Genomic DNA, 22,199 nt, shown 5'->3' with positions numbered 1-22,199 from the left:
CATTTTGTTTAGCCTAGCTACAGCAGCCTCCAGTTTCTCTTTTTTTATCTGGAGCCGCCAGTCTCACTCGTCTAACTCTGTGCCTGTTTAGCGCGGGATGTCCCCCTAGTGGCCAATCTAAAAAACTACAACAGAAATGACAAGCCACCCTCTGATTAATGAAATAAGTTGGTATCGGTTCATGGTATCGGTTAACTTTTACGAGTATGAGTACACACACATTTTACAGTATCGGCCCCGATACCCGATACCAGTATCGGTACTGGTGCATCCCTATTTTGATGTTTTGCGTCTGCAGACGAGGACGTGAGTACAGATCCAAGCTCAGGCTCAGGTTCGAAGAACTTCCTGTTTTTGTGGATCGATTTTAGATTCATAATAACAGGAAAAACAACAACGCTGTTGCGCGTTGTGTCCAATCGCACAACAGTGTGCGTGTTGTTGCTGCACGGCTGCAGCGGCGTTTCAGGTGGGTCGCCCACATGCATTATATCGGTGTACCAGGTCATCGTCTTTCAGCGCGTCAGTAACCGCCCGCTGTGTGCGCCGCAGTTGTCACGTTGCTGCTTTGTCCTGTGTTCCTATTGGCCGACACACTCACTCATATTCTGAGCTTCCTGTCATAGCAGACTCGCTCTGGTCCTTCCTGTCAAATGTTTCGCTCCAGGCCGGCTGCTCGGCTCGCTGTTGGGTTTAAGCTCCGGCTCCGCCATGTTGGATTGCAGCTGCTAGCGTTAGCTCTGAGTCTGCAGGGCGGCGCTGACTGGAACCAGTCCAGGAGATGGTGTCTAATGGTTGTGTGTTTTACATACTGGTACATAAAGGCTGACGTATGCCTGGAACGACACCGGGTGCAGTTCATGGAGCTGTCGGATGTTAGAGGACTTTTTATACTTTGCGTCTCACCTCTGCCCTGCTGGTGTGGCAGGTCTAGTTCGCGGCCCTGGAGAGCTGCTGTGGCTCGTTGGCAGCACCCGGCTCAGTGTGTCAGAGTCAACACTGCAAACACCACTTTCACTCAGCTGCAGCTCTGATCGTACTGACTGCACGCACCACGCTTGGCCTGGATTCCTCTTTGGGTTTCTTTCATGTAATTGTGTTTCTGTGCGTCTCCTGGTTTGTTGCCGCCTGGTTTGTGTCACAGAGTAAATATTTATATTCTTTAAAATGTTATTATCGATTATATTTTATAATTATTTAGCAGGAGAATGCAAATCTGCAGTAGTGATTTACATTTAGTCGAGTTTACCTGTCACTTGTGAGCCACACTGATCGTTTGCACCTCCAACAGCTCCTGACGTCAGAGCGGACCGAGCTGTGTTTATTTGTTTGCCTTTTCCACCGTTTGCTCCACCCAGGCTTTGAGTTTCATAGATAAATGTTTTATGATTGCTTCAGCCTTGGTGCTACTTAAGGACGCACTCCTGCAGACACTGATTGGTCGAAAGCACAATGCACTCTCACTGACCCGACGAGGAAAATCACTTTGGATGATGTAACACTGTGCAAGAAAACACCCCATACAGTACACACACACACACACACACACACACACACACACACACACACGTTGGGTATTCATATCTTGTGGGGACATCATGCCATCATCCTGGGATCGTAGCATCGCGTCCTTTAAATATAAAAATGAAAGCCCTGGACCCCCATGGTTGGTTTGTTCTGTTCTTTGTGTGTGTTTGAGCTGCTTTGGTCAACATGTTTTTAAAAGTGCTTATAAATAAATAAATTGATTGATTGATCTCTTCTTTGCTGGCGGGGTTGGGGGGTTTTTGCTGTGTGAGGCGGGTCTGTCGCTCGCTCCGCGCTGCCTGTTGCTCTGATTTTGTGGGATTCCAGCCGAGGAAACGAGGCCGCTCTGCGCTGCTGCTGCTATGTTTAGAGCCGAGGCCAGACAGCTCGGGACAGAGATGGCAAAGCAGGACGGTGGATCGCTGACCGGCCAGCTGGCTGCCTGCTTAGCTCAGATGAAGGCTGATTGGCTGGATGGATGGCTCGATCATTGGCTTACATTTTGGCCGCTGATGTGACTTGATGGCGAGCTACCTGCTTCATAAAGTGTCTGATTGGCCGGCTGGGTGACTTGTTGATGTGTCGGCAGCCTGAGCCCTCCACGTACAGAATAAGGTCAGCGCTGTTCTCTGCCACACGGGCGAGCAAGACTGTGACATCACAGCTCCACCGCTGCGAGGGGATTATCCCCACACCCCACCCTCTCCCATCAAAACTAGGTCAGGTGCCCAGTCTTCAGTGCTCATGGGCACCAGTGATCGATAATTCAGCGCACACACACACACACACACAGCTCTGAGCTGTTTTAAATTTGGCGTTTCCACAGAAACTTGTTCATTAAGTGAGATGGCGAGCAGCAGGGATTACCTGTTACCGTGGATAACTGGATTAAACGAGGAAGTTTACCCGCTGTCTCGGTGCCGCTGCTAATTCAGCACAAATATAAACACAGGCGTGTTTTTCAGAGTGACCCAGTGACCCCGGGGTCAGCCAGGAAGCATCTGTTAATGCTGCAGACGGGCAGACTAATGAGTGCGATTGTTCCCTGCAGCCGGCTGCTGGTGGACCTCAGTGGGTATAAATGATGTTAGAGAAACACTGTGGAATTAGTCAGACGCTCCTTTGTGTCCTTGCTGCGGCGCTCAGGCTCGACTCATTTCTACTGAACACCCGAATCTTTAAAATGCCCCCAAATCATTTTATTATTGGAAAGACGGCTCTGCGCCGCTCCACACGTGTGACGTGAGCAAGCGGTCGTCTCGGTGTACCGAGTGCAGAGCGACGTCACCGAATGTCACAAGAACGAACAAGCTGTAAAATTATCAAAGAGAAAAGCAGGATGTCCGTCACCTCTGATCCTGCTAACATGTCTTTGAGCAGCTCTGCGTCTCGTTGTTGGTTTAGCTTTAGCAGCAAAGCGTCTGATAGGCCGATTCTCTCCACCTGCGTGCAGCTTTCTGAGGCATCGTGTTTTTGTGTTTGCTCTGTCAGCTGGATCTGAAAGAATATTTCATATTAATTAGAGTTTCTTTAAACTCATGACAGTAATCACAGACTCCAAAGACGTTTCTCGTAACGCCGTCTCGTCCCGTTGGAGAGGAGCTTTCATTCGTCACCTGCAGAGTCCGTACGAGCGTAAAACACCAACAGGAACATTTTGTTTCTCACTCGGAGTTTCATCTTTGCTTTAATTTTAATTACGCTCAGTTTCACACTGTTTTTTTTTTTTCTATTCTTGGCTCTGAATGATGTCACAGGAGGGCGTACTCATACAGTTCAGCACAGTTTACAAACCGTTTACCTGTGAGGAGCAGCCAATCAGAAGAAAGTTGACTTATAGGGAGGCTTATTTCAGATCAGATACATAAGGGTTGTTTGGGGCCGTGAATCATGCAAAGCTACTGTAGTGGAGTGACTCGTTCCACTTTTTTTACTCAAATCCTTTTTTTAAATCCTCTCCCATCCTGTAGCAGAAAGCATCACTTGTGTCATTGTAGTTACAGTTTAAAGTGCTTTGAGCTGACTTGTGATTTGGTGCTTTGTCAACAGAAAAGAATTGAAGTATCGGATCGATTACGTCAGATTTTTGTGAACACTTGATGACCCCAGAGGATTAAAGCCGGTCAGAGCAGCACGCTCCGTTTTGCGTAACTATTTTTAAATCCCGGTAGCTCTGCAACCACGTGAGCTAGCGCAATAATTTTTTTTGCATATGAAACTGGAGGAGTTGTACTTACATCTTATGCCATCAGCTTGTCCTCGGTCACAGTTTCCTTCCACATGTAGCTTTGCAAAAACTGCATAAAAAGCACTTGCATGCATGCAAATGTAGTTTTTCACCATCAGGGCCTCATGAGCCTATACTGGTGTTTTTAAAAGTTATGTTTGACTTTCTGACTTTCTGTGTGGTTTCTGGGATGCTTAGGACTCATATTGCACTGCTGGAAATAGTTTATTTTGATGCATATGCTGCTTTTTTGCAAATTTGCATTATAATATTTATTTTTGTTTTTCCTGCAGTGTATAAAAATTGGTGTATTTCAAAAATAAAACTATGAAGACACTCAAAATAAATTTCCTGTGGTGGGAAACTATTTTGTGCAACTTTTTTGTATTTACAGTTTTGAGGGATAAGCCTCTTAAATTTCTCTAACTAGAAATATATGTTAAAAAAACAAAAACGATTTTCAATTTTTTTGTAGTTTATTGCACTTTTTTGCAATTTATGTAATTACTATGCACTTAATGCAGACATATTATTAAAATTTAGGCTGTAATGGTTGTATTGATGTATATCAACTTGAAATGCTCCCAAAAATGGCTCCACAGCATGTAAACATATAATATAAGCTCTGGCGGACTTGGTTCTATGGTCGGTCTTAAAGGGTTAAGATTTTAAAAAGTTTCATTTTTGGCCGTATTTTATGTTCCATTACGGCTAAAGTGACTCTATGCAGATGATTCATGTTGTTTTCTGGAAATCAGCCACACCTCAGATGTTCGGAGGACATTTTATTGAAAGTATCATCCCAGAAATATTTGGGTATTTGTCTGGATGACGGACAGAGTGCAGAGTTTTTATTATTGAGATATTTTAATTGATCAGTTAGGAAAACACTTACAGACTCCTTTCTTTAATGTTCGATTATGGTGGCATTACTAATATGCATTATCCAGAACACGTCACAGCTGCTGTGATTTGCCGTCTTCCTCTTCAGAGTTCCCGGGACTTTTTCCTGAACTTTGTAGGACAGCGCTCTCTTATTTAGCTCCTTATTCTTGGAATAACCTTCAGAGCACATTAAAGCTGAACGCTTGTCTCCCTGCAGAGTTCAGAGCTCTCATAAAGACTTCTGTAAGTGACAAGTTTTTACTGTTCTTGTGTTATATTTGATTTATTCTGCCTTGAAAAAGAGACGTTAGTCTGAAGGACTTCCTGGTTAAATGGGTCCAGATGTTGTGTTTGAAAAACATGCTGCTCACAGGGGTCATATTATTGTTTTCTGATGTGTTTGACCTGTAAGCAGCCGACTCCTGACGAGACCTGAGAGCTTCCTGTACCAGAAACGTTGTGTTCATGAGTAGAACTTGTTCAATGACGCGCTGCCGTGGCGGTCGCCCCGTTACCTTTGGGCAGCCACGGCCTGTATCTGTTCTCTATCTGCAGCCTGTCAGACCGGCTGATTATGAAACCAGAGAACAGCCTCCACTCTTCTTTTTTTTAAAGGTTTGCTAAAATCGAGATCAGCGCGTCTGAGCCCATCATCCCGTTCAGAGAGACGGTGGTCCGACCTCCCAAAGTGGACATGGTGAACGAGGAGCTGGGCAAGCAGCAGAAAGTCGCCATCATTCATCAGGTGAGCCGCTGAGCTGGAGGCCGGGGTGGTGTATGAAAGTGTGATTCAGCTCTGCTGACGGAGTTTAAAAACGTTGCTCTGAGGAGAAGAATCAGGGAGGAAAGGGGCGGATTTATTTCCAGATGATCAGTGTTCTCGTGTGGCTGTTTCCAGGTCAAAGAAGAGGCCGCTCAGGGTCGATCATCCGACACCCTACACCTGGACTCCAGCGGCCTCGTTACCCTCACCACCCCCAACAGGCTGGCCACAGTTGGCGTCAGGGCGATACCTCTGCCACAGGGTAAGCAGCGAGCACGCAGCGAGCACGCTGAGAGGCCGCGGGCGGGGTGTGCGCCACGTCTGAGGGCAAAAGTGTTTGTAGCTCTTGGTCTGTGAGAACGAGGACACGGCATTTATTGTTTACATGGAAACCGCAGGTCAAACCCACCTTTCCACCTCCACACACCTGGTAACGATCTCCTGGTTCACTGTCAGGAAGTCGCCCCAACGTGCAGCTTTGTTTGAACCGAGAAAACAAAAGTCAGGAAACTCCAGTGAACATCAATGATGGCAGATCTTCATCTCTGCATCAAACAAACAAAGAACGTAGGTCGAAACAGAGACTGTACGTAAAAGATGGACATGGGCTCCGTGGCATTAGTGGTGGTTTTGTGGATGACATCACAGTCTTGGTTTATTAGAGCGAGAAACTCGAACACTTTGTGTTTACACTGTAACGACTGTCAGTCATAAACTCGTCTCAGCACATTTTAAACATTATTTCATCCAGGAACTATTTTCTGTACCAAGCCACACCCACCGCCGCATCACAGGGTGCGTGCTTGATGCTCGTGCATGATCGCAGAGGTGAATGGTGTCTGCAAGCTAAATGCTAAGGTTAGCCAGCTGCGTGCTAGGCAGTAGAAAGACGATCTGCATGAAACATGGAAAATATGGGTGGAGTCACAGGCCTTTATTCTTTGTGGACTGACGCTCGCGATGCTTCAGAGTTTAGACGTTTTGTTTCAGTGCCAGATTGATCCAAATGAGGCCGAGTGAAGCTAAACCATCACACGGCAGTAATGCAGCGTTTCTTTCAGAGGCGACCCGTCTGCTGGAGAGCAGCTCGGAGGTGATTCGCACTCTGGAGCAGGTAAACATGTCGCTGAGGGAGGGGAAGAGTCTGGACGTCAGCGTCAGGAGCCTGGAGGCCATTTCTGACCTGAAGGCCCAGCTGGAGAGCCTGCTGCAGGGGAGGAAGTGGAGGAACGCCGTGGAGCGTATCTGGGCCTTCGGGCCTCGCAGGTCAGACTCGAGCGTCTTTCTGCTTCTGCTTCTTTGTTTATTTGCATCTGATGGTGTCTGCGAGCTTCTCGCGTTAACACTTGTTGTCGTGCAGCTCAGCACTTTTCTAATGTTCCATCTGCTGGATGCAGGTTCTGCAGACTCGAGTCGTGCGAGTTTTTCCTCGTTTTCTCTGTTAGATGCAGTCATGAGATGCCGCGGAGACTTCCTCACTGTCCATGTCCGTGTCTCCAGGTACGGGCCGAACATCCTGCTGAACAGCGTGGAGGGATACCGGCGGCCGTCGGTGTGGCAGTGTCTGAGCCGCGGAGACAAAGCCAGCGAAGCGACGGCGCTGCGAGACTTTGACAACAGCGTCGTCAGCGGCTTCCAGCTGGCGGCTCTGTCGGGGCCCATGTGCGAGGAGCCCCTGATGGGAGTTTGCTTCTCCGTGGAGAGGTGGGACGTCCAGTCCGCTGCCCCGCCGCAACACCAGGACTCCGTAGAGGAGGACTCCACGCGCCACGAGGCTGCGGCGGAAAGTAACGTGGAAGGAAGCAGCGTGGAGGGCGCAGCAGAGGGGCAGAGCCACGCCAGACGCAGGCCAGAGGTCGCCGCCTCCTCCGACTGCTACGGGCCAGTCTCCGGTCAGCTGATCGCTGCTGTGAAGGAGGCCTGCCGGCACGCCTTCCAGGCTCGGCCGCAGAGACTCATGGCCGCCATGTACACCTGTGAGATCATGGCCACCGCGGACGTGCTGGGTAAGAGAGCGCTGCTGCACGCCGTCGTCGCACGAACACGTCGTAGTTTTGCTGCGTTGTTTGGTGTGCTGGTCTCTGCTGATTGGTGCAAACATCCGTTCGCATTAACGACACTTTTACAGGAAATGCGCTGCAGGAATCCGTCGTCTGCTCTTCCACGTATTCCTGCAGACGCATGTTTAACCCTTTAAGACCGACCATAGAACCAAGTCCGCCAGAGCTTATATTATATGTTTACATGCTGTGGAGCCATTTATGGGAGCATTTCAAGTTGATATACATCAATACAACCATTACAGCCCAAATGTTAATAATATGTCTGCATTAAGTGCATAGTAATTACATAAATTGCAAAAAAGTTCAATAAACTACAAAAAAATTGAAAATCGTTTTTGTTTTTTTAACATTTATTTCTAGTTAGAGAAATTTAAGAGGCTTATCCCTCAAAACTGTAAATACAAAAAAGTTGCACAAAATAGTTTCCCACCACAGGAAATTTATTTTGAGTGTCTTCATAGTTTTATTTTTGAAATACACCAATTTTTATACACTGCAGGAAAAACGAAAATAAATATTATAATGCAAATTTGCAAAAAAGCAGCATCTGCATCAAAATAAACTATTTCCAGCAGTGCAATATGAGTCCTAAGCATCCCAGAAACCACACAGAAAGTCAGAAAGTCAAAGATAACTTTTAAAAACACCAGTATAGGCTCATGAGGCCCTGATGGTAAAAAAAAACTACATTTCCGCAAAATGACGTCACTTCCGGTTTCAGGCAGGTCATGGCGGACATGCGATAGTTCGCGCTGATGGAGTAGGAGGTGTTACAAACAGCTGATCGGATCAGCAAAGCGTGTTTCTGGAATATTATGTTTTTGTTGCTGCAAGTGCTTTTTATGCAGTTTTTGCAAAACTATATGTGGAAGGAAACTGTGACCGAGGACAAGCTGATGGCATAAGATGTAAGTACAACTCCTCCGGTTTCATATGCAAAAAAAATTATTGCGCTAGCTCACGTGGTTGAAGAGCTACAGGGATTTAAAAATAGTTACACAAAACGGAGCGTGCTGCTCTGACCGGCTTTAAAGGGTTAACTTCCCGCAGCAGGTGGACATTAGGACCTGAGGGTCCGCTGAGCCTCCCACCAGTGTCGTTTCCACATCGTTAGGCTCACATCAGCCTGACCTGTGACCAATCTGCCGACGTCATTCTCACAGACAGAAACAAGCCAGCACAGTCACGTTATCCATGACTGTACCCCTCACACACACACACACACACACACACACACACACACACACACACACACACACACACACACACACACTCACACACACACACACACACTCACACACACACACACACACACACACGCCCTCGTTTTCAGGGTGAGATGTCCTGTAAATGTCACAGTTTGTAGTTTCAGCCTGCAGAGTCCGGGTTGACTAACGCTCCGTCGCACTCGCTAAACTGTCGTCCTCTGAAAGTCATTAAGATGAAAATGAGGCTTGAAACGGCGTTTACTGTGTCGGTAAACAATATCTGCAGGCCTGTTAGGAGCCGCCGCGGCGGAGAAGCGCTCCGTCAGCCGAATCAGCGCCGCGGCGGCCTCTGCTGAATCACGGCTCGTTCTCTGTATCGGTTGTTTTTCTGTTTATTCGTGCTGATTTATGACGTTTGTGTTGAACTGGACTCGGTCTCTGTTCCGGGTCTTGGACTCGGTCCTTGCGGCGAGTCCGCCGCGCGTCCTGACTGCTGCGTTTCTTCCTCCAGGTCGTGTTTACGGGGTGCTCGGGAAGCGAGAAGGCCGAGTCCTCCACGAAGAGATGAAGGAAGGGACGGACATGTTCATCATCAAGGCCGTGCTGCCCGTGGCGGAGAGCTTTGGCTTTGCAGACGAGATCCGCAAGAGGACGAGCGGATTGGCCAGTCCGCAGCTGGTGTTCAGTCACTGGGAGGTGAGGAGACTTTGGAGCAGTGGGCGGGGCCTCTTTGACACAGGTGGCGTAGCTGCAGACCTCTTGGAGCATTTTTAATGTGATTCTCTGACCTCTAACGTGGACGCGGAGCGGCTCAACGAGGACGCATGCGGAGGCGTGTCCACGCGCGATTGGATCGTCCGAGCCACAGGTCGACGGCAGGTGTGAACGAGGCCGCGCGCGGATCAGTCTGCCTGAGCTCGTTATGTGGAGCTGCGGGTCAGCGAGGCCATCTGGTTAACGAGACGGACGCCTCGGGGGAGCCGGAGTCAAAGCCGCGATAGACGGCGTGCGCTTGGCTGGCTCGAGCCGCCGCAGACACGCGTATCAGCGTCCTGCGAGCCATATGCTCTGTGTCGGGCGGGGTAACGGGTCAAGTTGTCTGTGAAGAGGAAGAGACGAGCCGGCGGTGCTGCAGAGCGCCGATCAGGTGCAGGAAACTCACAGAAGATGTTTTATAACAATGAGGCCGTTGAACCGCGGCGGTTAATGACGCGTCCTGCTCGTTAGTCTCCTCCAGGCTTTATATTTCACATTAGTTTGATTTTGATTTGCACTCTGGCGTCTTTGGTTTCTGCCGCGGACGGCGGTAGTTTGTTGGATCCCTGGCGTACTTTGGGTGGTGTCTGTTGCCATGCACGAGCCCTCCTCTCCTGCAGGATTGCGGGCATGCTCCTGCATGCTCCGGCATGCTCCGGCATGCTCCTGCATGCTCCGGCATGCTCCGGCATGCTCCGGCATGCTCCTGCATGCTCCTGCATGCTCCGGCATGCTCCTGCATGCTCCTGCATGCTCCTGCATGCAGATGACGTGTAAACCTTCACCTGTTGCTGATGCGAGTGTGGATTTCGTTGAGGGAGACGCTGCTTCCCAGATATTTAATGTGTGAATGTTTGGTGATGTGACCTCAGCCTGACCTGCAGCCTCAGAGACGCGAGGCTGCAGGTCAGGCTGCAGACACCGGCTTCTTAAAGGAGGACTGCTGGCGCTTTGTCCTGGCAGTGACAAAGGTCAAAGGTCAAAGAAGGATCGACAGTTCAGATTTAATGCATTTATTTAATCGGCCGAGGCCTGAGGTGGTGTTGGTGGTTGGAGCTGGTCCTGCGTCCTGGTTGGATGTCTTTTAAAATAACAGATCAGTGTCCCAAACATCAGTGTTGAAACCACATGTAGCTGCGCACACACACACACACACACACACACACACACACACACTCGTCCAGCAGCCTCATTGTCTCGCTGCCTTTTGTCTTCGCCTCATTAAAAGTTGTCTGTCTGATCTTCTGTGCAGACGCGTCCTCACAAAGCCCCCCATCACCCCCCCAGCTCCAGGACTGTCCCGCTGCTCCGTGCCGATGTCAGCATTCCTCTGACAGCCGTTTGATACGAGCGGGATATCGGATTTACATATGAATGAGCGGCGAGGCGGCGAGGTGATTGTCAGCGTGGCATTGTTGTGTAACTGGAAGGTTTAGCGGCTCCTGCGGCGACGTTTACATTAGATTTCCATCAGAATGGAGCTTTTGTCGAGCTGCACGCCGGAGAATCGCGCGAGCGAGTCGCGTATTGATCGGCCGAGACATCTGTCTGCCGCTACATGTGTGCGTCTGCGTGTGTGCGTCTGCATGTGTGCGTCTGCGTGTGTGCGATGCACTGTTGGTTTGGAGGCCTGATGAAACTGACTGTAGTGCATAAATGACAAACTGCAGACGACGCTCGGGGGGGTCAGAACAATCGATGTAAGTTATCACTTTGTAATCTCAGGGTTAAAGGTCAAAACCCGGCCAAATCACCACGGTAACTGATGCTGACCACATAACCACCTGGAGCAGGTCCTGTTCAGAGTTTTGGTTTCAAAGTGTGTGCACGTGCACGTGCACGTGGATTTAGTATGAGCCAGGTGCATTTGTGAGGTGTTTGTGGCTGACAATATGACCTTTGACCTCACCTATGGTCCCGAGGAGCGCGTGAAGCTGCTGCTCTTAGAGCTGCTGCCTGAATTCTGAGAGGCAGTTTTCACGAGTGATTCCTTCAGTTTTCTCTCACCAACCAATCACAGCAGATGGCCCCGCCCCTCCCTGAGCCTGGTTCTGCTGGAGGTTTCTTCCTGTTAAAAGGGAGTTTTTCCTTCCCACTGTCGCCAAAGTGCTGCTCATAGGGGGTCATATGATTGTTGGGTTTTTCTCTGTATCTATGAAGCGCCTTGAGGCGACTTTTGTTGTGATTTGGCGCTATATAAATAAAATTGAATTGAATTGAATTCAGTTTTCCGACGCTGCAGTCGCGTTTTTATCTTCTTCATCTTTTCCTGCACGTTGACGTTGCCGCCTGCTTTCGGTAACTTCCCGCTGAACATCGTTCGACCAACGGGGGCTCTGAAAAGGCCGAAGCATTCGTGGAATCGCCGGCGGCAGCGGCGGCGGCCTCGGTGACGTTCCTGATGTGTTTCTGAGACAAAATGTGACACAGCAGGAAAAAAAGCTGCGCACGAAAACTGTTCCTACACGGAGACGATTAGTCCTCCATCTGTTCGCGTGCGGCGTCCTCGCTTCTCTATGACGTCACTTTAGTTTGTGTTTGAACTTTTCTGCCTTTTGTGTCGTTTCCACGCGAACGATCAGCTGAAACGAGCTTAACGTCTTCCTGCGGGGACTCTGAGACTCTGAGCGTCCACCGGCTTAATTGACCGTTGCAGGACGCCTCGTCCCTCGCCGCCCCCTCCTGCTGCGTCCCTTTGTGCTCCGGCATATGCTGCTCACGTGCGGTGCGTGCTGCAAGCCGCCCGTTGTTGTAGCTCGCTCGCTACCATCTGCCCCAGTGTAACCAGAGCCAGGTGCCCCAGTGTACTGGTGCTACCGTGTGTGTGTGTGTGTGTGTGTGTGTGTGTGTACTGGGAAACCTCAGCTCTCACGGCCTGCTAACCCAGGCTCTGTGCACGCTCACATAAAAACCTGCTGGCTCCTCCCACCTCACAGGTGTCATCCGTGGTTGATGGAGATCAATAAAAATATAGAACAACAGCAAAAGTTGAGACGAGAGCAGGAAGCTGTTCGTTTTACCGCCCGGTGCGCCGTCGGCACCGCCGTTTCACTCGACAGCTGAGACGCCGCGAAGCGCCGAACTCCTGACATTCAGGTCCAGCCCCCCCAGCCCGGTCCGCGTCCTCGCCGCGCCTGTAGATTTAATTCCAGCAGATATTAGGATTATCCAAAAACCATAAGCTGCCCCAGACCAGGTGACAAGTTACCATGGTGACTGTGATTATTGTTTGGTTGGTTTATGTTTCTATGAGTGTTCGTAGATGTAGACGCCGCTCTGTGACGCTGATCCCGTCTGTGTCCGTCGTCTGTGTCCCAGGTGATCAGCAGCGACCCTTACTGGGTTCCCACCACCGAGGAAGAATACCTGCACTTCGGCGAGAAGGCCGACTCTGAAAACCAGGCCTTGAAATACATGAACGGCGTCCGCCGCCGCAAAGGGCTGTACGTGGAGGAGAAGATAGTGGAGCACGCCGAGAAACAGAGGACGCTCGGCAAGAACAAATAGAGGAAACTTGGAGGCGCCGCTGACATCGAGCGCAGGACGACGCGGCGACATCGCTCTGCTTTCACAGCTACGCTCAGAAACTGCAGCGTTTCCTGTCATTTATAGTTTTTGTGATAAATTGCAGTGAATAATGCGTCACACTGAGGATGAAATACAGAGATGACAAAGTCTGTTATATTTTTAAAACAGATTGTTTTGTTTTCAGGTAAAAGTTCATGCGTGCACAGACACTGACCAATCACATGGCAGCATTCAGTAATGAATAAATGAGTGTTTCAATCGCACCGCGTCGTTCTCTGCTTCACTAATTTACTCGGAACAATTCATTGATACGACATCTGTATGTCGTTAGAGCGTGTTGGTGTGTTTACCGGGCACGCCAGCTGACGTAACATCCACCCTCTCATCCAAATATGGTCACTGCTGGTTCCATAAACGCCAACATGGGGTCGACTGTAAATGCAACAAATGTTCATGTCTGTCTTTTATATACAGTCTATAGACCGAGGCTGCTTCTACCTCTCATCATGTGCACAACTGTGAAACTCACGAGGTGACATTTAGTACAATTATTAACGAACTTGAAACCATGCAGCTGAAAGCCAACAATCATATGACCCCCTATGAGCAGCACTTTGGTGACAGTGGGAAGGAAAAACTCCCTTTTAACAGGAAGAAACCTCCAGCAGAACCAGGCTCAGGGAGGGGCGGGGCCATCTGCTGTGATTGGTTGGGGTGAGAGAAGGAAGACAGGATAAAGACATGCTGTGGAAGAGAGACAGAGATTAATAACAGATATGATTCAATACAGAGAGGTCTGTTAATACATAGTGAGTGAGAAAGGTGACTGGAAAGGAAAAACTGAGAGACTGAATGCTAGAATGTTCTCGTCCTATCATTCCAAATGGATGGATGGTTGATAGGAGTAATGATATTATACAGTCACAAATACGTTTACATGTGTTAACAACATAAATACTGAACGGGTGACTCCCAGAGCAGCGTTGCATCATTGATTGCGATCATCAGGTGCATTCCTCAAATGCATGCCCCTTTTAATTTATATGTAAAATGGACTCACCTGTGCTGCACCTGTGCTTTAAATGAAGAGTGATAATGTGGGTTTGAACCCCCATCACGTCTTTAAAAAGGGTGTGACTAATACCAGATGAAAATGTGGAGGCATAATGAGTTGGGTGCAGTCCTCTCGACACTCTGCAGCACATCTTCCTTCTTTTATCAAAGCACAGCCAAAAGCCATCTGCTGTGATTGGTTGGGGTGAGAGAAGGAAGACAGGATGAAGACATGCTGTGGAGAGACAGAGATGTGTCCAATCAGACAGCACGTGCCTGTGTGATAACCTCTCTGATAGGCTGGCCGATGGTCCCGGCTCGTCCAGCGAGACCTCGGCTGATGAAAGTCTGTGGGTGTGTTCTCGTGTCCATCGCACGTTTACAACACGTGCGACTGAAGAGCTCTTTGATTCTTATTTTCAGGTCATTTTACGGTAAGTGTGAAACGAGAATATTCACTGATTATTGATTATTGTTCAGGAGCTTCATAGACAGACAACAGAACGAACACTCGGACAGCTTTTCTGGGGGATGGAACTCCAAATTATTCCCGGAAAATTTGTCTATTTGCTGAATTTTTCAGAGCATTTCTAAAATATTTGCTGATTGATTTTATTTTTGTGAGTAAATACATTTTTATCATCAAAAATACTAATTTTAAAATATTAATAACAATGTAAACACAACAAAATATCAATAAATGTTTTTTTCTTTAAAATTCCAAACACAACGCTCCCAGGAAAAAATGCTTCAGTGGATTTCGGTGATTGATCGATGTTTGCAAAGTGTTTTAGATGATAGCTGAAGGTAGATATGATGATATTAAATTATTATTTATATATATATATATATATATATAATTATATATATATATATATATATATATATATAATTATATATATATATATATATTATATATAATTATATATATATATATATAATTATATATATAATTATATATATAATTATATATATATATATATAATTATATATATATATATATATAATTATATATATATATATATATATATATATAATTATATATATATATATATATATATATAATTATATATATATATATATATATATATAATTATATATATATGTATATATGTGTGTATATATATATATATGTATATATGTGTATATATATATATATATGTATATATATGTATATATATATATATGTATATATATATATATATATGTATATATATACATATATATGTATATATATGTATATATATATATATATGTATATATATGTATATATATATATATATGTATATATATATATATATATATATATATATATATATATATATATGTATATATAATTATATATATATAATTATATTAGAGGGGGTCTCAAGTATTCCTGCGCGTTGGTCCCGAATCCCCCCAAATACCAGGATGGACTCTACTCTGAAACCACACACAAACTATTTAAAGACAGCAGTGCTCACCTCTAACTTATATAAAACTGATAAATGAGTGCAAAGTTCATCTGGATTAATAGTCATGTCAGAATAATATGACGAGCTCTGCAAACATGCAGTAATAAGCAGTAATAAGCAGTAATAAGCAGTAATAAGCAGTAACACAGCGCTGTAGCTGAGAGAGCAGCAGAATGATGCATTCCTACAAATCGCCGAGTTTGAAGAAACTGTGTGAAGTAATCTTGAATATGAATGGATGTAGATCGAGGTCGGTCGCATCGCTGCAGCTCCATGTCCTCGTATCCTTCCTTTAATCCTTCGTTCCCTCTTCGCCCTCGTGGACTCACACCGACCTTCGTCTTCATCCAGAAGAACCAAAGTAAAGATCGGCATATGTGAATGTGTGCAGAGAGGTAACATGAGAAGACACACACACAGGGGAGGGTGTCTGATTGATGAAGGCCTTCTCTAACAGAGTTTAGTCCAGGTGTCTTGGGTGGGTGTTACACTGTCGGGTGGAACTAAGTGGGCAGTCAGGGGTCACGGTGAGGATGATGCAGCTGGGTGTGTCCGAGGAAGGCTGCGATCTGACTGAGTGCTTCCTAATGGGACACTCCATCAAACACACACACGGCAGAGCTGTCAGGCTGCTGAGGTCCGCCCACTGAGGTCCGCCCACTGAGGTCCGCCCCCAGGTCGTGTATGTTGTTCACACCGTGGAACGCTGACTTGTGTTTGGTTCTTTGTGCTGTTAACGCAGCATCCGGCTTATTTACAGGCTGTGAAGGACCCGAGGAAAGACGGCTACACACACACACACACACACACACACACACACACACACACACACACACACAGAGTTCAGGCTGTGTTTCCTGTTTGGCTTGTTGGTGACTTACACAGTAAGGAGCCCCACTGAGTGACCAGAGGACCCCGACTGGTCCAGATCTTTGGAGTCCAGCTTCGAGCACGCGGCTAAAATGCCAGCAGGATGAATTCTCACATTATTAGATTGAAGCTCATCTGTAATTAGTCCCTGTAGAGAAATCTGTTCTACATATTTAAGGCCTCCGAGTATCAGGAGGTCAGCCGCGGCGCCCTGCCTGCGACAAGCTTTTCGGTGCACCTGAGTTAGTATTCTCTAATTAGATGTTTGAATTTTTCTTGGTTTATCAGTGTAAATATATATATTTATGTATGAGTGATTATAATTATAATTTTATGTTTAAAAAACTAAATTAATAATAATAAAATTGTTGTATAAACTACGCTGTCAAAGCTGCAGTTCCTCTAACGGCCACTTGAGGCTGATGCTGTTCGGGTAAGATTGCAGTAAATGGTCACGATATGGACGGATGGGATGATGTCATCCAGCTCTAATGTGCAGCTGACGCTCGGACGTCCACTTTGTACGGAGCAGCAACACTCGCCGTGATTTACGGCCCAACTTTTCGTCTATCAACCTGCTAAACGCTCCCACGGCAGCTGTGAGATGCCAACAAAGGCATTAAAACGTCTCCAGGAAATGTGACACAGGACAACTTAAAGACATCCGTCTGCAGCGCTGCTATTATTAAACAGTATGTATATGATACATTTATCCAGTGATGAATGGGCTGAAGATGAGCGCTAGAACGACTTTTATTGCTGCCACAAAGGAGGAAACAGAGTTCATCCTGTTTGCAACAATCAAAGTTTGTATTGATTGTTAAAAGTATTAAATGAGATTTGTTCCCTCTGAGCTCCTGCAGGAAGCCGTCACGCGGCCTGACTCGAGTAGCTTCAAACTGGGTTCTCGGGAGTTTTCCTTTCGCTGCATCAGCACGGACAGTAAAAAAGCCTCTTCCTGTCTTTACCCAGCAGGTTGTAAAGACTATAGAAGTGCGCGGCAGGCACAGCAGCTCATCTTCTGTGTCTTTGCAGAGAGGCGAGGCCCGGCTGGAGGCTGCTGCTCTTAAATTAATTGCCTTTGTTTTCCACGAGCTGAGCTGGACTACCTCTGCCATTACCTCATTCATCTCCCCTCCTTCCTTTCCTCCCCCTTCCTCGTCCGCCGCAAACCACAGTAGCTGTTATTGAGCCGAGGAGGCCGGGCACCGAGGGAGCGTGGAGTTATTAGAGCTAGTGAGCGTTTGTGGAGATCACTTGAACCAAATTATTAAGCAGATTTCTTCACCTCGGAGCTGAAGCTTCAGCGACTGAAAATCAGAGTTTTTGTTGTGGACACTGAGGCGACGGGATCGTCGGAGAATGTGGCACAAAGCAAAGAGCTGAACACAAACATGGTGGAGCGACTGGCTTCATTTCAGAGGGATTTAGGCTTCCAGTGATGATTAAATCAAAACTACCCACTGTGTCCTGGGCCCACTGTGGAGGCTGATGGGCTCTACAATCAACATCACCACTAATCTAGGGCGACTCCCCACCACCTCCACCTTTTTCCCCTATTTATTCATCATTTTTTCTTTGGGACTGGGTAATATTTAAAGTTAAAAACAAACATTTTAAATGACAGATTGGTCATGTGGTCCTGTCCCAGACTGTATATAAAGGATGGCTGAAGCCATCGTGCTCATTTCCTGCCCTCTCCAGGCATCCCCGTTTGTTCTCACCATCCTGGGCTTTTGAAACGTGGATCTGAGGAGCCGGTGGACACTGGCTGCTCGTGCTGTGGCGACTTAAAAGCATAAAGTTTCAGGTCTGACTCCTGAGTGTGCGGTTACATCCTGGAAACACATCTTCCTGACGGAGCGTCGAGCCTTCTGGGATCAGCAGCCGCGATTCCTGCACCGGGTAACACATCCTCTACATCGTGGTGCAAATGCCAAAGGAAGGAAGAGCAGTCTGCACCGTCCTTTGTTGAAGAAGTCATTGTTGTGTAGTTTCCTCCTGCAGACCCCCGGGTACCTTCACGAGCCCCCCCCCCCCCCCCTCCTCCATATGGCCTGTTTTGTCTGCTGCCATGAGCGAATGACCTTTCTGTCTATGTATCTGCTCGTTCATCAGTCAGCCAGAGGTTTGTGTTCCCCTCCACCCCCCTCCCCGCTGAGACAAAACTCTCTGCTAATGCGTTCTGCAGAGTGAAGCTGAGTCTGTTTTCTGGAGAAATGCCCTGAAGGAGCTTTCTAGCAAGTCCCTGTAGACACAACATGGGCTGCTTTCACACATGCAGCCCTGAAACCAGGAGCTGTGAGAGAAACGCAAACGTTCCACCCTTCAGACGTGAAACGCCGCTCTACGAGAACGCTGAGAAGCACATACTCTGAACGCGTGATGTTAGCGGTTCAGGTGTTTATCATGCAACGATGAGATACTTAACCCTTTAAGACCGACCATAGAACCAAGTCTGCCAGAGCTTATATTATATGTTTACATGCTGTGGAGCCATTTTTGGGAGCATTTCAAGTTGCTATACATCAATACAACCATTATAGCTTAAATTTTAATAATATGTCTGCATTAAGTGCATAGTAATTACATAAATTGCAAAAAAGTGCAATAAACTACAAAATAATTGAAAATCGTTTTTGTTTTTTTAACATATATTTCTAGGTAGAGTAATTTAAGAGGCTTATCCCTCAAAACTGTAAATACAAAAAAGTTGCACCAAATAGTTTCTCACCACAGGAAATTTATTTTGAGTGTCTTCATAGTTTTATTTTTGAAATACACCAATTTTTATATACTGCAGGAAAAACGAAAATAAATATTATAATGCAAATTTGCAAAAAAGCAGCATATGCATCAAAATAAACTATTTCCAGCAGTGCAATATGAGTCCTAAGCATCCCAGAAACCACACAGAAAGTCAGAAAGTCAAAGATAACTTTTAAAAACACCAGTATAGGCTCATGAGGCCCTGATGGTGAAAAACTACATTTCCGCAAAAATGACGTCACTTCCGGTTTCGGGCAGGTCATGGCGGACATGCGATAGTTCACGCTGATGGACGTAGGAAGTGTTACGAACAGCTGATCGGATCAGCAAAGCGTGTTTCTGGAATATTATGTTTTTGTTGCTGCAAGTGCTTTTTATGCAGTTTTTGCAAAGTTATATGTGGAAGGAAACTGTGACCGAGGACAAGCTGATGGCATAAGATGTAAGTACAACTCCTCCGGTTTCATATGCAAAAAAAATTATTGCGCTAGCTCACGTGGTTGCAGAGCTACCGGGATTTAAAAATAGTTACACAAAACAGAGCGTGCTGCTCTGACCGGCTTTAAAGGTTAACCTTTTAAAGACAAGCTTTTGTTTTTGAGACTTTATCCTCCCCAAAAAACCAAAATCATACATTTGTCGGCAATAAATGTAACAAAATCCTGATGCATCAAATAAGATACAAATTAACACTAATATTTAGGCTCTGAAGGGTTAAGTTTCATAGTCTCAGTATCTGTGAGTATATAAGGTCTGCATGGCCTCTGCTTTTGTGACTGCACCAACAGAGATTAAAAGTTTGCATGAATCCTGCAGGCGGACTACAGCTGGGCGTGTGTGTGAGCAGGTATAACCTCCACCTTACACCTCCCAGTGTCCGAGTGACAGAAGCACAGGAAAACGAAGCAAAATGGGAGAAATCTTTGGATCACACTCTCACCGATATCCATCCTCTGACACAGTAAAGCTGCAGACTCACCCCAACGCCTGGATGGTGACGTGGCGAGCTGAACGCTCCGTCGAGCTCGCGATGTACCGAACTGTCTGCGGTTCAGACCCTCAGCTGCTTCTCCTTTCAGATCACCGCCATCGTTCATCGTCTCTATTCGCTCGAGCTGTAAAGGAGCGCAGCACTGGAGAGGCCAATTACCCCGACCATGTGCTGGGCCACTGTTAAAGAGTGTGTGTGTTTGCTCTGACTTATGTACAGGCTGACCTGAAAAAATTGAAAACCACCTACCATCAGTTTTAAAGTGGGGGTCATCTCTATGCCTGGTTTCCACCAGAATCCAAAATATTAGTGACAGTGTTCAGAGCAGCAGCAGAAAGACGGCGCCGCAGCACGGCAGCATTCAGTGGGGTTGAATTGTCCCTGAATCTGGAAAATAAAACAACAAAAATGACTCAAAAACCAGCCGACAGTCGCACACACTGATATTTGTGTCCCAACCCTGCTTCACCCCAATCGCCTTCTCCGGCTGAACTGTGCCTCAGCATGAGTGATGATATCTGCTCTGCTGAAATGACTGCAAACGTTTCCTCATCACAAACCTGAAGAGATTAGAAATGGAAAAAATCCCAGAACCTGAGAATCAAGTTAGAAGTTGGAGGTGAGAGTTTGGCTCCATCCCAACTGTCTACGTGATGGCACATCTGGCTCCAATGTGGTTTGGTTTAAGTGGCCCAGACATCAAGCTGGCACTTCTGACTGACTGGTGTCATGGCAGAGTGTCTGTCAACAGGTCTGGCAATGATGGCTCTATAATGACAATGGTGCAAATATAATGATGGTTTATGTTCCTATTTTCTTATTTTAGTTAGAAAACCCAAATGCCATGTTGCAATGCTATACTGACAGGTTTGTGAGTTTACACTTTATCCAAAACCTAGTGATGGTTTACTCATGCCACGCTAGGTGGCTGTAGCTCAGGAGATAGAGCAGCTCACTTACTGATCAGAAGGTTAGGGGTTCGATCCCTGCCCTCGAGTCTGCATGTGAGGAGTATGAATGTAGTCAGGAAGCACTCAGTTTAGATAAAGTGGGTGAATGTGGCGACCGTGGTTCAGGTGGTTGGGAAGCTCATCTTGTAACTGGAAGGTTGCCGGTTTGATCCCAGCTCTGGTTGTTGTGTCCTTGGGCAAAACACTTCACCCTACTGGTGTTGGAAACTGTGGTTTCTCCACCAGTGTGAGAATGAATAGTGGAATTATAAAGTGCTTTGAGTGTCTAGGAAAGTGCTATATAAATGCAATCCATTATTATTATTTGAGTAATCCGGGAGAGTAGTAAAGAATCAGTCCAGTCACTGTGTGAACAGTTTCGTCATGTTACTTTTGCACTATTATGTTCCAGCACATGTTGTTATTACATGGCTTGATTAAGGTAGACATTAGGCTGACATCTGGGGCCAGAGCTGAAACTGTTCTGGGCCAGCACAGGGCCAGCAGCGTGTCTGCAACTGGCCTTGTGCTGGCCCATGTGTGGGCCACCTCTGGGCCACCAAAGGGCCGTCATTCTTTGCGGTATGTGGGCCATGTGTAAGCACGTTGTGTGGGCCAGATCCAGGCCATACCAATTTTGCTATATGGGTTTGCATTCTTTACTTGATCATTTGAACCTCTACTTCACATTATTCAAATATATCTGAAGGTTGATAACTGGTGTTTTTTTTTCTTTTTTTCCCAAATGTCCCGTAGGAATCAAATTATTGTGTGAGAAAGAAAGAACGGTTGGGAAGAGAGTTAATAGAAGAAGAGGGGAAGAAAAACAGAGGAGATGATGGACAGAGAGAGAAAATAAAAAGACTTACTAATAATAAGACTACTGCAATTCATTATTATCAGGATGTCCAAAAAACTCCCTGAAAAGCCTTCAGTTAATCCAAAATGCTGCAGCAAGAGTCCTGACAGGGACTAGAAAGAGAGAGCAGATTTCTCCTGTTTTGGCTTCCTGTTAAATCCAGAATTCAAAATCCTGCTGCTCACATACAAGGTCTTAAATAATCAGGCCCCATCTTATCTTAATGACCTTGTAGTACCATATCACCCTATCAGAGCACTTCACTCTCGCTCTGCAGGCCTACTTGTTGTTCC

General features: G+C 46.5%; 1 protein-coding gene across 1 annotated transcript in view; it reads left to right on the top strand.

Moving 5' to 3' along the window:
• Positions 1-13,798, top strand: part of efl1 (elongation factor like GTPase 1) — an 80,696-nt gene extending 66,898 nt beyond the window's left edge. The window contains exons 17-22 of the mRNA XM_085157249.1: positions 5,255-5,384; positions 5,538-5,664; positions 6,464-6,668; positions 6,903-7,408; positions 9,185-9,369; positions 12,748-13,798. Of these exons, the coding sequence (XP_085013375.1) occupies positions 5,255-5,384; positions 5,538-5,664; positions 6,464-6,668; positions 6,903-7,408; positions 9,185-9,369; positions 12,748-12,936 (1,342 nt within the window). The 3' untranslated portion in view covers positions 12,937-13,798. The remainder of the gene's footprint in view (positions 1-5,254; positions 5,385-5,537; positions 5,665-6,463; positions 6,669-6,902; positions 7,409-9,184; positions 9,370-12,747) is intronic.
• The last annotated feature ends 8,401 nt before the right edge of the window (positions 13,799-22,199 follow it).

This window comes from Neolamprologus multifasciatus, chromosome 1, assembly GCF_963576455.1.
Source record: "Neolamprologus multifasciatus chromosome 1, fNeoMul1.2, whole genome shotgun sequence".
Classification (NCBI taxonomy): domain Eukaryota; kingdom Metazoa; phylum Chordata; class Actinopteri; order Cichliformes; family Cichlidae; genus Neolamprologus; species Neolamprologus multifasciatus.
This window is presented reverse-complemented; position numbering and strand designations above follow the sequence as displayed.